Below are 15849 nucleotides of genomic sequence, written 5' to 3' on the forward strand. Positions count from 1 at the left end.
CATAAATATGGGTTGTATTTACAATGGTGTGTGTTCTTCACTGGTTGCCCTTTTCTCGTGGCAACAGGTCACAAATCTTGCTGCTGTGATGGCACACTGTGGAATTTCACCCAGTAGATATGGGAGTTTTTCAAATTTGGATTTGTTTTCGAATTCTTTGTGGATCTGTGTAATCTGAGGGAAATATGTATCTCTAATATGGTCATACATTGGGCAGGAGGTTAGGAAGTGCAGCTCAGTTTCCACCTCATTTTGTGGGCAGTGAGCACATAGCCTGTCTTCTCTTGAGAGCCATGTCTGCCTACGGCGGCCTTTCTCAATAGCAAGGCTATGCTCACTGAGTCTGTACATAGTCAAAGCTTTCCTTAATTTTGGGTCAGTCACAGTGGTCAGGTATTCTGCCGCTGTGTACTCTCTGTTTAGGGCCAAATAGCATTCTAGTTTGCTCTGTTTTTTTGTTAATTCTTTCCAATGTGTCAAGTAATTATCTTTTTGTTTTCTCATGATTTGGTTGGGTCTAATTGTGCTGTTGTCCTGGGGCTCTGTAGGGTGTGTTTGTGTTTGTGAACAGAGCCCCAGGACCAGCTTGCTTAGGGGACTCTTCTCCAGGTTCATCTCTCTGTAGGTGATGGCTTTGTTATGGAAGGTTTGTGAATCACTTCCTTTTAGGTGGTTGTAGAATTTGACGGCTTTTTTCTGGATTTTGATAATTAGTGGGTATCGGCCTAATTCTGCTCTGCATGCATTATTTGGTGTTCTACGTTGTACACGGAGGATATTTTTGCAGAATTCTGCGTGCAGAGTCTCAATTTGGTGTTTGTCCCATTTTGTGAAGTCTTGGTTGGTGAGCGGACCCCAGACCTCACAACCATAAAGGGCAATGGGCTCTATGACTGATTCAAGTATTTTTAGCCAAATCCTAATTGGTATGTTGAAATTTATGTTTCTTTTGATGGCATAGAATGCCCTTCTTGCCTTGTCTCTCAGATCGTTCACAGCTTTGTGGAAGTTACCTGTGGCGCTGATGTTTAGGCCAAGGTATGTATAGTTTTTTGTGTGCTCTAGGGCAACAGTGTCTAGATGGAATTTGTATTTGTGGTCCTGGTGACTGGACCTTTTTTGGAACACCATTATTTTGGTCTTACTGAGATTTACTGTCAGGGCCCAGGTCTGACAGAATCTGTGCATAAGATCTAGGTGCTGCTGTAGGCCCTCCTTGGTTGGTGACAGAAGCACCAGATCATCGGCAAACAGCAGACATTTGACTTCGGATTCTAGCAGGGGGAGGCCGGGTGCTGCAGACTTTTCTAGTGCCCGCGCCAATTCGTTGATATATATGTTGAAGAGGGTGGGGCTTAAGCTGCATCCCTGTCTAACCCCACGACCCTGTGTGAAGAAATGTGTGTGTTTTTTGCCAATTTTAACCGCACACTTGTTGTTTGTGTACATGGATTTTATAATGTCGTATGTTTTACCCCCAACACCACTTTCCATCAGTTTGTATAGCAGACCCTCATGCCAGATTGAGTCGAAGGCTTTTTTGAAATCAACAAAGCATGAGAAGACTTTGCCTTTGTTTTGGTTTGTTTGGTTGTCAATTAGGGTGTGCAGGGTGTATACATGGTCTGTTGTACGGTAATTTGGTAAAAAGCCAATTTGACATTTGCTCAGTACATTGTTTTCATTGAGGAAATGTACGAGTCTGCTGTTAATAATAATGCAGAGGATTTTCCCAAGGTTACTGTTGACACATATTCCACGGTAGTTGTTGGGGTCAAATTTGTCTCCACTTTTGTGGATTGGGGTGATCAGTCCTTGGTTCCAAATATTGGGGAAGATGCCAGAGCTAAGTATGATGTTAAAGAGTTTTAGTATAGCCAATTGGAATTTGTTGTCTGTATATTTGATCATTTCATTGAGGATACCATCAACACCACAGGCCTTTTTGGGTTGGAGGGTTTTTATTTTGTCCTGTAACTCATTCAATGTAATTGGAGAATCCAGTGGGTTCTGGTAGTCTTTAATAGTTGATTCTAAGATCTGTATTTGATCATGTATATGTTTTTGCTCTTTATTCTTTGTTATAGAGCCAAAAAGATTGGAGAAGTGGTTTACCCATACATCTCCATTTTGGATAGATAATTCTTCTTGTTGTTGTTTGTTTAGTGTTTTCCAATTTTCCCAGAAGTGGTTAGAGTCTATGGATTCTTCAATTGCATTGAGCTGATTTCTGACATGCTGTTCCTTCTTTTTCCGTAGTGTATTTCTGTATTGTTTTAGTGATTCACCATAGTGAAGGCGTAGACTCAGGTTTTCCGGGTCTCTATGTTTTTGGTTGGACAGGTTTCTCAATTTCTTTCTTAGATTTTTGCATTCTTCATCAAACCATTTGTCATTATTGTTAATTTTTTTCGGTTTTCTATTTGAGATTTTTAGATTTGATAGGGAAGCTGAGAGGTCAAATATACTGTCAAGATTTTCTACTGCCAAGTTTACACCTTCACTATTACAGCGGAACGTTTTACCCAGGAAATTGTCTAAAAGGGATTGAATTTGTTGTTGCCTAATTGTTTTTTGGTAGGTTTCCAAACTGCATTCCTTCCATCTATAGCATTTCTTAATGTTGCTCAGTTCCTTTGGCTTTGATGCCTCATGAATGATTATTGCTCTGTTTAAGTAGACTGTGATTTTGCTGTGGTCTGATAGGGGTGTCAGTGGGCTGACTGTGAACGCTCTGAGAGACTCTGGGTTGAGGTCAGTGATAAAGTAGTCTACAGTACTACTGCCAAAAGATGAGCTATAGGTGTACCTACCATAGGAGTCCCCTCGAAGCCTACCGTTGACTATGTACATACCCAGCGTGCGACAGAGCTGCAGGAGTTGTGACCCGTTTTTGTTGGCTATGTTGTCATAGTTGTGCCTAGGGGGGCATATGTGGGAGGGAATGCTGTCACCTCCAGGCAGGTGTTTGTCCCCCTGTGTGCTGAGGGTGTCAGGTTCTTGTCCGGTTCTGGCATTTAGGTCGCCACAGACTAGTACATGTCCCTGGGCCTGGAAATGATTAATTTCCCCCTCCAGGATGGAGAAGCTGTCTTCATTAAAATATGGGGATTCTAGTGGGGGGATATAGGTAGCACACAGGAGGACATTTTTCTCTGTTAGGATAATTTCCTTTTGAATTTCTAGCCAAATGTAAAATGTTCCTGTTTTGATTAATTTAATGGAGTGAGTTAGGTCTGCTCTATACCAAATTAGCATACCCCCTGAGTCCCTTCCCTGTTTCACACCTGGTAGTTTGGTGGATGGGACTACCAGCTCTCTGTAACCTAGAGGGCAACCAGTGGGTCCATCTCCTCTATACCAGGTTTCTTGCAGGATGACAATGTCTGTATTACCGATTTCTTTGGTGAAGTCCGGGTTTCTGCTCTTTAGGCCAAAGGCAGATGACCTCAGGCCTTGGATATTCCAGGATAATATAGTGAAGGCTTTTTGTTCCATAGAGTGTCCAATGTTGTTGGTCGTGGTTTGGCCTCAGGCCAGTAAGTGTGAGCAGAGCCTGCTGAGCATCTGGTACATGCCATTGGCTTGGGCGAGTGTGAGAGTGGGGGTTGGGACTGTTTGCCCGCTCACTACCTGGGCGTATGTGTGGCTTCCATGTTGAGGCCCTCTTTGCGGGGGTGGGGTGCATGGGGTGGGCAGGAGTGGCATAGGTCTGATCTGAGGGGGCCTAAATGGGGTGTGGGCATGGTTGACGTGGGGGGGTGTTGATTGGTTGGGGTGGGGGTGTGGCTGTGTCTGGGTGTACTGTGGTCTGGATGTAATTCCTCTTGGCGTGGGTCCTCTATGTGTAGGTCCAGGGGGGGGTCCTGCAGATCTGGGAGGGTGTCTCGCTGGTCTGGATGGGGTGTCTATTGATCTTTTGCTCCTGTGTGAAGTGTTGGGGATACGTTTGAGAGCGATGTCCTTTAGAGTTCGGGCAAAGGTGGGCACTGCTGCCTTGTAGAGGTGGACCTGGTCATAGAGGCTGTTCAAGTCCAGGGTGGAGTGGTGGGCCAGGAAAACGTTTGGTTTTAACTCCTCCCTCTATCTCTCTGTCCTCTATTCCTCCTAAGTCTTCCATCTATCTCTCTGTCCTCTTTTCCTCCTAACTCCTCCATCTATCTCTCTGTCCTCTATTCCTCCTAACTCCTCCATCTATCTCTCTGTCCTCTATTCCTCCTAACTCCTCACTCTATCTCTCTGTCCTCTATTCCTCCTAACTCCTCCATCTATCTCTCTGTACTCTATTCCTCCTAACTCCTCCATCTATCTCTGTCCTCCATTCCTCCTAACTCCTAACTCCTCCATCTATCTCGCTGTACTCTATTCCTCCTAACTCCAACTCCTCCATCTATCTCTCTGTCCTCTATTCCTCCTAACTCCTCACTCTATCTCGCTGTACTCTATTACTCATAACTCCTAAATCATCCATCTATCTCTCTGTTCTCTGTTCCTCCTAACTCATCCATCTATCTCTCTGTCCTCTATTCCTCCCAACTCCTCCATCTATCTCTGTCCTCCATTCCTCCTAACTCCTAACTCCCTCCATCTATCTCTCTGTTCTCTATTCCTCCTAACATTTCTCTGTTCTCTATTCCTCCTAACTCCCCCCCTCTATCTATCTGTCCTCTATTCCTCCTAACTCCTCCATCTATCTCTCTGTTCTCTATTCCTCCTAACTCCTCACTCTATCTCTCTGTCCTCTTTTCCTCCTAACTCCTCCATCTATCTCTCTGTCCTCTATTCCTCCTAACTCCTCCATCTATCTCTCTGTCCTCTATTCCTCCTAACTCCTCACTCTATCTCTCTGTCCTCTATTCCTCCTAACTCCTCCATCTATCTCTCTGTCCTCTATTCCTCCTAACTCCTCCATCTATCTCGCTGTCCTCTATTCCTCCTAACTCCTAACTCCTCCATCTATCTCTCTGTCCTCTATTCCTCCTAACTCCTCCATGTATCTCTCTGTACTCTATTCCTCCTAACTCCTCCAGCTATCTCTGTCCTCCATTCCTCCTAACTCCTAACTCCTCCATCTATCTCGCTGTACTCTATTCCTCCTAACTCCAACTCCTCCATCTATCTCTCTGTCCTCTATTCCTCCTAACTCCTCACTCTATCTCGCTGTACTCTATTACTCATAACTCCTAAATCATCCATCTATCTCTCTGTTCTCTGTTCCTCCTAACTCATCCATCTATCTCTCTGTCCTCTATTCCTCCCAACTCCTCCATCTATCTCTGTCCTCCATTCCTCCTAACTCCTAACTCCCTCCATCTATCTCTCTGTTCTCTATTCCTCCTAACATTTCTCTGTTCTCTATTCCTCCTAACTCCCCCCCTCTATCTATCTGTCCTCTATTCCTCCTAACTCCTCCATCTATCTCTCTGTTCTCTATTCCTCCTAACTCCCCCCTCTATCTCTCTGTTCTCTATTCTTCCTAACTCCTTCTATCTCTCTCTCTGTCCTCTATTCCTCCTAACTCCTCCATCTATCTCGCTGTACTCTATTCCTCCTAACTCCAACTCCTCCATCTATCTCTCTGTTCTCTATTCCTCCTAACTCCTCACTCTATCTCTCTGTCCTCTTTTCCTCCTAACTCCTCCATCTATCTCTCTGTCCTCTATTCCTCCTAACTCCTCCATCTATCTCTCTGTCCTCTATTCCTCCTAACTCCTCACTCTATCTCTCTGTCCTCTATTCCTCCTAACTCCTCCATCTATCTCTCTGTCCTCTATTCCTCCTAACTCCTCCATCTATCTCTCTGTCCTCTATTCCTCCTAACTCCTCACTCTATCTCTCTGTCCTCTATTCCTCATAACTCCTCCATCTATCTGTCTGTCCTCTATTCCTCCTAACTCCTCCATCTATCTCTCTGTTCTCTATTCCTCCTAACTCCCACCTCTATCTCTCTGTTCTCTATTCCTCCTAACTCCTCCCTCTATCTCTCTGTCCTCTATTCCTCCTAAGTCTTCCATCTATCTCTCTGTCCTCTATTCCTCCTAACTCCCATCCCTCTATCTCTCTGTCCTCTATTCCTCCTAACTCCTCCATCTATCTCTCTGTCCTCTATTCCTCCTAACTCCTCCATCTATCTCGCTGTACTCTATTCCTCCTAACTCCTAACTCCTCCATCTATCTATCTGTACTCTATTCCTCCTAACTCCTAACTCCTCCATCTATCTCTCTGTCCTCTATTCCTCCTAACTCCTCACTCTATCTCTCTGTCCTCTATTCCTCCTAACTCCTCCATCTATCTCTCTGTCCTCTATTCCTCCTAACTCCTCCATCTATCTCGCTGTACTCTATTCCTCCTAACTCCAACTCCTCCATCTATCTCTCTGTCCTCTATTCCTCCTAACTCCTAACTCCTACATCTATATCTCTCTGTCCTCTATTACTCCTAACTCCTCCATCTATCTCGCTGTCCTCTATTCCTCCTAACTCCTCCATCTATCTCTCTGTCCTCTATTCCTCCTAACTCCTCACTCTATCTCTCTGTCCTCTATTCCTCCTAATTCCTCCATCTATCTCTCTGTCCTCTATTCCTCCTAACTCCTCCATCTATCTCTCTGTCCTCTATTCCTCCTAACTCCTCACTCTATCTCTCTGTCCTCTATTCCTCATAACTCCTCCATCTATCTCTCTGTCCTCTATTCCTCCTAACTCCTCCATCTATCTCGCTGTCCTCTATTCCTCCTAACTCCTAACTCATCCATCTATCTCTCTGTCCTCTATTCCTCCTAACTCCTAACTCCCTCCATCTATCTCTCTGTTCTCTATTGCTCCTAACTCCTCCATCTATCTCTCTGTTCTCTATTCCTCCTAACTCCTCCATCTATCTCCCTGTCCTCTATTCCTCCTAACTCCTCCATCTATCTCTCTGTCCTCTATTCCTCCTAACTCCTCCATCTATCTCTCTGTCCTCTATTCCTCCTAACTCCCCCCTCTATCTCTCTGTCCTCTATTCCTCCTAACTCCCGCCATCTGTCTCTCTGTCCTCTATTCCTCCTAACTCACTCCATCTATCACCTAGGGTTCTGTTCCTGTTGTTTCTCAGTGATCTATTAGTGGACATTAGTCACTCCCTCCCTCCAGGTGACATCACCTCAGGGGGAGAGTAATCCCTCTCTTTCCTCTAGTCCCTTTGTCATCCCCCTCTCCTCCTATCCTTGTCCTTCCTGTCTCCACTTATTCACCACTCCTTTCTTTCTCCACTCTTCTACAGAACATATGATGAGACCAGCCTTTCGTGTCCTCTCCCCGATCCCTTTCTCCTCTCTCTGCACAATAAACTATGAGAGTGTTGCGTCTAGTCTCCTTTCCTCTCCCCCCACCTCTTGTCTACGTACAAACAAGTATCACATGTATGCAGTCACAACTTACTGTAAGTCTCTCTGGATAAGAGTGTCAGTTAACTTACTAAAATGTAAAATGTTTTAGAATGTAAAATCCTCTCCTCTCCTCTTTATCTCCTCAACACAATGGCAGACCTTTCCTCTTCCAGTTCACCTCTCCCTATCCCTATTATCAATCCTCCTCTCCTGTCCTGCCTGTCCTCTCCTGAACACAATGGCAGACCTTTGTGGAGACCTCTCCTCTCTCAGTTCACCAACCTCAATCCTATTTCTCCTCTCCTCTCCTCTCCTCTCCTCTCCTCTCCTCCTCCTCTCCTCTCCTCTCCTCCTCATCTCCTCTCTCCTCTCCTCTCCTCTCATTTAATCTCCTCTCCTCTCCTCCTCTCATCCTCTCCTCTCCTCTCCTCTCCTCTCCTCTCCTCTCCTCTCCTCTCCTCTCCTCTCCTCTCCTCTCCTCTCCTCTCTCTCTTCTCTTCTCTTCTCTTCTCTTCTCTTCTCTTCTCTTCTCTTCTCTTCTCCTCTCCCTCTCCTCTCCTCTCCTCTCCTCTCCTCTCCTCTCCTCTAATCTCCTCTGCTCTCCTCTCCTCTCCTCTTCCTCTCCTCTCCTCCTTCTCTTCTCCTCCTCTCTCTCCTCTCCTCTCCTCTCCTCTCCTCTTCTCTCCTCTCCTCTCCTCTCTCTCTCTCCTCTCCTCCTTCTCCTCTCCTCTCCTCTCCTCTCCTCTCCTCTCCTCTCCTCTCATCTCCTCTCCTCTCCTCTCCTCTTCTCCTCTCCTTCTCCTCTCTCTCTCCTCTCCTCTCCTCTCCTCTCCTCTAATCTCCTTTCCTCTCCTCCTCTTCTCTTCTCTTCTCTTCTCTTCTCTTCTCTTATCCTCTCCTCTCCTCTAATCTCATCTCCTCTCTACTCCTCTCCTTTAATCTCCTCTCCTTTCCTCTATCTCCCTCCTCTCCTCTCCTCTCCTCTCCTCTCCTCTCCTCTCCTCTCCTCCTCCTCTCCTCTCCTCTCCTCTAATCTCATCTCATCTCCTCTCCTCTTTCCCCTCTCCTTTAATCTCCTCTCCTCTCCTCTCCTCTCCTCTCCTCTCCTCTCCTCTCCTCCTCCTCTCTTCTCTTCTCTCTCTTCTCTTCTCTTCTCTTCTCTTCTCTTCTCTTCTCTTCTCTTCTCTTCTCTTCTCTTCTCCTCTCCTCTAATCTCCTCTCCTTTAATCTCCTCTCCTCTCCTCTCTCCTCCCTCTCCTCTCCTCTAATCTCCTTTCCTCTCTTCTCTTCTCTTCTCTTCTCTTCTCTTATCCTCTCCTCTCCTCTCCTCTCCTCTCCTCTCCTCTAATCTCATCTCCTCTCTTCTCCTCTCCTTTAATCTCCTCTCCTCTCCTCCTCTCCTCTCCTCTAATCTCCTCTCCTCTCCTCTCCTCTAATCTCCTCTCCTCTCCTCTCCTCTCCTCTCCTCTCCTCTCCTCTCCTCTCCTCTCCTCTCCTCTCCTCTCCTCTCCTCTCCTCTCCTCCTACTCTCCTCCTTCTCTCCTCCTTCTCTCCTCTCCTCTCCTCTCCTCTCATCTCCTCTCTTCTCTTCTCTTCTCTTCTCTTATCCTCTCCTCTCCTCTAATCTCCTCTCTTCTCTAATCTCCTCTCATCTCCTCTCATCTCCTCTCATTTCCTGTCATCTCATCTCTTCTCTTCTCTTCTCTCCTCTCTTCTCTAATCTCCTCTCCTTTAATCTCCTCTCTTCTCTTCTCTTCTCTTCTCTTCTCTTCTCTTCTCTTCTCTTATCCTCTCCTCTCCTCTCCTCTCCTCTCCTCTCCTCTCCTCTCCTCTCCTCTCCTCTCCTCTCTTCTCTTCTCCTCTCCTCTAATCTCCTTTAATCTCCTCTCTCTCTTCTCTTCTCTTCTCTTCTCTTCTCTTCTCTTCTCTTCTCTTCTCTTCTCTTCTCTTCTCTTCTCTTCTCTTCTCTTCTCCTCTCTTCTCCTCTCCTCTCCTCTCCTCTCCTCTCCTCTCCTCTCCTCTCTAATCTCATCTCCTTTAATCTCCTCTCCTCTCTTCTCTTCTCTTATCCTCTCCTCTAATCTCCTCTCCTTTAATCTCCTCTCTTCTCTTCTCTTCTCTTCTCTTCTCTTCTCTTCTCTTCTCTTCTCTTCTCTTATCCTCTCCTCTCCTCTCCTCTCCTCTCCTCTCCTCTCCTCTCTTCTCTTCTCTTATCCTTCTCCTCCTCTAATCTCCTCTCCTTTAATCTCCTCTCCTCTCCTCTCCTCTCCTCTCCTCTCCTCTCCTCTCCTCTCCTCTCCTCTCCTCTCCTCTCCTCTCCCCTCCTCTCTCTCCTCTCCTCTCCTCTCCTCTCCTCTCCTCTCCTCTCCTCTCTTCTAATCTCCTCTCCTCTCCTTTCCTCTCCTCTCCTCCCTCTCTCTTACAGTGACAGACATGTCTTCTCTCTGTATGAGGGCCACTCACCTGTCTCCTAGCAACTACCTCTCCTCTCCTCCTCTCTGCATTCTCCTTTCTAGAGTGAGGGAGCGGGAAAACAAGATGCCGGAAGAATGAAGAACTAGCCCTCTTCACTCGACCTCTGTCCATCTGTCTATCATTTAATTTGGTCATTTTTTATTCATTCTTTCATTAATCAGTCATTCATTCCAGGACTAAAGTTGAGGAAGGATTCAGATTTGTTGTGGCACAGTTTATAGTCCGGAGAGGAGAAGAGGAGAGTTTGAGGGCAACACCTGGCATGCTAGCTGCCTCTTTCTCGCTCTCTCTCACACACACACACACACACGCACACGCACACACACACAAACAGAGAGAGGGCGGTAAAAGCGCTGTTCAGGCACATGTCCTGCTGTAATTTATGATCGGGCTCCACAGAGGACACCTCACATGGGTCCTCTTCCACGCTGCATGGCTCTGGGTGCTCCACAGTGTCCCCACTGAGTACTAAACTCAACACTACATAAACTCCAGGGTTATGCTGATTTAGAGCAGGAGCTACGGGGAACAATAAGTTATTGGCTCAGTGGGTTAGCATGGTGCTGGCAACACCAGGGTTGTAGGCTCAATTCCCTCATGTGTCAACACCAGGGTTGTAGGCTCCATTCCCTCATGTGTCAACACCAGGGTTGTAGGCTCCATTCCCTCATGTGTCAACACCAGGGTTGTAGGCTCCATTCCCTCATGTGTCAACACCAGGGTTGTAGGCTCCATTCCCTCATGTGTCAACACCAGGGTTGTAGGCTCCATTCCCTCATGTGTCAACACCAGGGTTGTAGGCTCCATTCCCTCATGTGTCAACACCAGGGTTGTAGGCTCCATTCCCTCATGTGTCAACACCAGGGTTGTAGGCTCCATTCCCTCATGTGTCAACACCAGGGTTGTAGGCTCCATTCCCTCATGTGTCAACACCAGGGTTGTAGGCTCCATTCCCTCATGTGTCAACACCAGGGTTGTAGGCTCCATTCCCTCATGTGTCAACACCAGGGTTGTAGGCTCCATTCCCTCATGTGTCAACACCAGGGTTGTAGGCTCCATTCCCTCATGTGTCAACACCAGGGTTGTAGGCTCCATTCCCTCATGTGTCAACACCAGGGTTGTAGGCTCCATTCCCTCATGTGTCAACACCAGGGTTGTAGGCTCCATTCCCTCATGTGTCAACACCAGGGTTGTAGGCTCCATTCCCTCATGTGTCAACACCAGGGTTGTAGGCTCCATTCCCTCATGTGTCAACACCAGGGTTGTAGGCTCCATTCCCTCATGTGTCAACACCAGGGTTGTAGGCTCCATTCCCTCATGTGTCAACACCAGGGTTGAGGTCATGCCACATACTACACATAATGTATGTATTGCTGTAAATGTTGCAAGTTCTGTAAGTCACTTTGGATGAAAGTATCTGCTAAATGTGACTCTACAGGAGAGTGGCCCCCCTAGGCAACGGGTTTGATCCACTTTAGAGGACACAACACACACATTCACACACACACGCGCACACACCTGCACCTGCACACGAACACACGAACACACACACCACACACACACACACACACACACACACACACAGTTAGACACACAATATTCAGACAAGCATCTGAGGACACTCCTTGGGGAGGAAGCAGACACATACACCACCAAACACATGTTATGGATGTACATATAGAAATGATGTATGCTGATTTTGTATATTCCTCATCTGTGGACTCTAGTCTCCAGGGTAACGGAGCAATAAAGGCCTTGACAACACATCTGCCTCCCCCCGACTCCTCCTCTACCTCACCCCTATAACCTGACACACAGTGTACACGCATGCACGCATATAAGCTTTTAGGAAGCCAGAGAGTGTTGACATCAATGACCACAATATATACCTTCTCTCACTGCCAACATCTCTGGCATTGATTCTTATTCTCCCACTCTATCCTGCTAGCTTCCTCTTTCACTATTCATCTGTCCATCTTTTACTACAGTAACTAGTGAGAGTAGAGAGATCTATTCTCGTCTTTTCACAGCTCATCTCCTTTATACTCCTGCACTGCTCTGTTAGAGAGGTGCCTATCCTTTAAACTGTTCTCAAATCAGTGATAACAGTCCAGCGGCCTGCTAAGTCTCTGTGTGTCTGAGTCCTTCATCTGTTCCCAGACCTGTGTATGTGTCCAAGATCCATGCTGTGACTGTGGGAAACTAAGTGGTATGCTCACACTACATTTCACACAGCACCACGCCAGCCAACGAGCCACACAGGGCGTAGTGTCAAATCCAAACCAAGCTCCATGCAACACAGCTACTGGTACTGATAAACTGTTATCAAAACAGATTCATCTGGAATTCATCAACAGTGAGTGTGAGTGTGTGTGTACTCTACCTACCTATAAAGACAGACAGTAGTATAGCCAGCAGGCTGAGTGTGTTTACTCTACCTACCTATAAAGTAAGACAGTAGTATAGCCAGCGGGGCTGAGTGTGTTTACTCTACCTACCTATAAAGTAAGACAGTAGTATAGCCAGCAGGCTGAGTGTGTTTACTCTAACTACCTATAAAGTAAGACAGTAGTATAGCCAGCAGGCTGAGTGTGTTTACTCTACCTACCTATAAAGTAAGACAGTAGTATAGCCAGCAGGCTGAGTGTGTTTACTCTACCTACCTATAAAGTAAGACAGTAGTATAGCCAGCAGGCTGAGTGTGTGTACTCTACCTACCTATAAAGTAAGACAGTAGTATAGCCAGCAGGCTGAGTGTGTGTACTCTACCTACCTATAAAGTAAGACAGTAGTATAGCCAGCATGCTGAGTGTGTTTACTCTACCTACCTATAAAGTAAGACAGTAGTATAGCCAACAGGCTGAGTGTGTGTACTCTACCTACCTATAAAGTAAGACAGTAGTATAGCCAGCATGCTGAGTGTGTTTACTCTACCTACCTATAAAGTAAGACAGTAGTATAGCCAACAGGCTGAGTGTGTGTACTCTACCTGCCTATAAAGACAGACAGTAGTATAGCCAGCGGGCTGAGTGTGTTTACTCTACCTACCTATAAAGTAAGACAGTAGTATAGCCAGCAGGCTGAGTGTGTTTACTCTACCTACCTATAAAGTAAGACAGTAGTATAGCCAGCAGGCTGAGTGTGTGTACTCTACCTACCTATAAAGTAAGACAGTAGTATAGCCAGCAGGCTGAGTGTGTATACTCTACCTACCTATAAAGTAAGACAGTAGTATAGCCAGCAGGCTGAGTGTGTTTACTCTACCTACCTATAAAGTAAGACAGTAGTATAGCCAGCAGGCTGAGTGTGTGTACTCTACCTACCTATAAGTAAGACAGTAGTATAGCCAGCAGGCTGGCTGTAGTAATGGCCGACACGGCGGCACATTTCCAGCTGCAGTACTTGGACGGCTTGTTGAGCTTGAAGGCAGAGCGGAGAAGGTGTTTCTGGGTAATAGACGAGGGGGAGGAGAGTAGACCGTCCCAGAGGTCAGAGGGTAACCAGGGGAGGAGCTACTAAAGAGAGGGGTTGTCCCTGACGATGTCTTAAACAGGAAGTGCCTGAAGAGAGGAGAGAGAGACAAAAATTTGAACAAAAGTAATACTCACAGAGGTCCAAAACACACAGAGTCAAAACACACAGAGGTCCAAAACACACAGAGTCAAAACACACAGAGGTCCAAAACACACAGAGTCAAAACACACAGAGGTCCAAAACACACAGAGTCAAAACACACAGAGGTCCAAAACACACAGAGTCAAAACACACAGAGGTCCAAAACACACAGAGTCAAAACACACAGAGGTCCAAAACATACAGAGTCAAAACACAAAGAAACCCCAAAGAAGTCAACTAGAGAGAGAGAGGGGTTGAGAGTGGAGAGATACGAGGCCAGAGATTGAGAGTGGAAAGGAACAGAGAGATACGAGGCCAGAGATTGAGAGTGGAAAGGAACAGAGAGATACGAGGCCAGAGATTGAGAGTGGAAAGGAACAGAGAGATACGAGGCCAGAGATTGAGAGTGGAAAGGAACAGAGAGATACGAGGCCAGAGATTGAGAGTGGAAAGGAACAGAGAGATACGAGGCCAGAGATTGAGAGTGGAAAGGAACAGAGAGATACGAGGCCAGAGATTGAGAGTGGAAAGGAACAGAGAGATACGAGGCCAGAGATTGAGAGTGGAAAGGAACAGAGAGATACGAGGCCAGAGATTGAGAGTGGAAAGGAACAGAGAGATACGAGGCCAGAGATTGAGAGTGGAAAGGAACAGAGAGATAATTGCTCCCAGAGTATAGGTGAAGGAAATACACACACAAACACACAGATACACACACACACAAACATTGCTTTGGGCACTCACTTGTGGACTTAATTATGTTTTGACAATATTTCCATGACATTACATGGAACCTACATGGAATACACATTTAAATTACATCTTGAAGGGTGGGGTGTGCCTTTATCCAATTCCCCCTTAATGAAACTTTAATGAAACCGTTTGATTACGTTATTTTCTATATCTTTGGTCTGATTATATATCCTATTCTGCCTGTTTCATTTCAAGGTCACACTAAACCGTCACTCTTTCCCCACCCTGTCTCTCTCTTTTCCACCCTGGCTCTCTCTTTTCCACCCTGTCTCTCTCTTTTCCACCCTGTCTCTCTCTTTTCCACCCTGGCTCTCTCTTTTCCACCCTGGCTCTCTCTTTTCCACCCTGTCTCTCTCTTTTCCACCCTGTCTCTCTCTTTTCCACCCTGGCTCTCTCTTTTCCACCCTGGCTCTCTCTTTTCCACCCTGGCTCTCTCTTTTCCACCCTGTCTCTCTCTTTTCCACCCTGTCTCTCTCTTTTCCACCCTGGCTCTCTCTTTTCCACCCTGGCTCTCTCTTTTCCACCCTGGCTCTCTCTTTTCCACCCTGTCTCTCTCTTTTCCACCCTGTCTCTCTCTTTTCCACCCTGGCTCTCTCTTTTCCACCCTGGCTCTCTCTTTTCCACCCTGGCTCTCTCTTTTCCACCCTGGCTCTCTCTTTTCCACCCTGGCTCTCTCTTTTCCACCCTGTCTCTCTCTTTTCCACCCCGTCTCTCTCTTTTCCACCCTGGCTCTCTCTTTTCCACCCTGGCTCTCTCTTTTCCACCCTGGCTCTCTCATTTCCACCCTGGCTTTCTCTTTTCCACCCCGTCTCTCTCTTTTCCACCCTGGCTCTCTCTTTTCCACCCCGTCTCTCTCTTTTCCACCCTGGCTCTCTCTTTTCCACCCTGGGGAAACACCCTACACCTCTTCTCTCCTAAAACCAGACCTGCTGTTCACCTAGAACACCCTCCTCCTCTTCTCTACTAGAACCAGACCTGCTGTCCACCTAGAACACCCTCTTCCTCTTCTCTACTAGAACCAGACCTGCTGTCCACCTAGAACACCCTCTTCCTCTTCTCTACTAGAACCAGACCTGCTGTTCACCTAGAACACCCTCCTCCTCTTCTCTACTAGAACCAGACCTGCTGTTCCTCTATCCCAACCTTATCCCTTAACGTAACAAGATAACCATTCTAGTCAGGCAACATATGAGATGTGAATAGACAACATTTTATTTCCGAAGTCGGACTGTATTTTCTTTCACTTCAGCTCAAATAATGGCCGCTATTGATTTTAACAAACGTTTATCATTTTTTTTACGAGGTTGCATCATATTTCTGTTGAAGCTTGCATCGATACACACTTCATAATATCTACCAACAGAGTACGCATTCCAGAGGTTCCCTCTGTGCTCCGTTTCGCAGACTTTGATTTGGACGCGTACTCCAACCCTCCCGTGTGTCACCAGTGTGGAGAGGAGGAGACAGTCCCAGGTTTAGAACTACTGAGTTTATTAAAGCACTATATATATACAAGTGGGACAAAATACAAAGTGCAAAAATAATAAAGTAGTCAGTAAATAGTAGGAGAGACTCCTCTCAGGAAAACAAGCAACATCTACAATGACCGACAAAGACAAATGACCGAGGGAGTATA

General features: G+C 46.4%; 1 protein-coding gene across 1 annotated transcript in view; it reads right to left on the reverse strand.

Annotated features, from left to right (window-relative positions):
• LOC110504379 (teneurin-2) overlaps nt 1-15849 on the reverse strand; it is a 172639-nt gene that overhangs the window by 104651 nt on the left and 52139 nt on the right. Inside the window, 2 exon segments of the mRNA XM_090221544.1 lie at nt 13165-13281; nt 13284-13405. Coding sequence (XP_090077670.1) covers nt 13165-13281; nt 13284-13405 — 239 coding nt within the window.

Source organism: Oncorhynchus mykiss, chromosome 25 (assembly GCF_057628025.1).
Source record: "Oncorhynchus mykiss isolate SJ-2025 chromosome 25, ASM5762802v1, whole genome shotgun sequence".
NCBI lineage: Eukaryota > Metazoa > Chordata > Actinopteri > Salmoniformes > Salmonidae > Oncorhynchus > Oncorhynchus mykiss.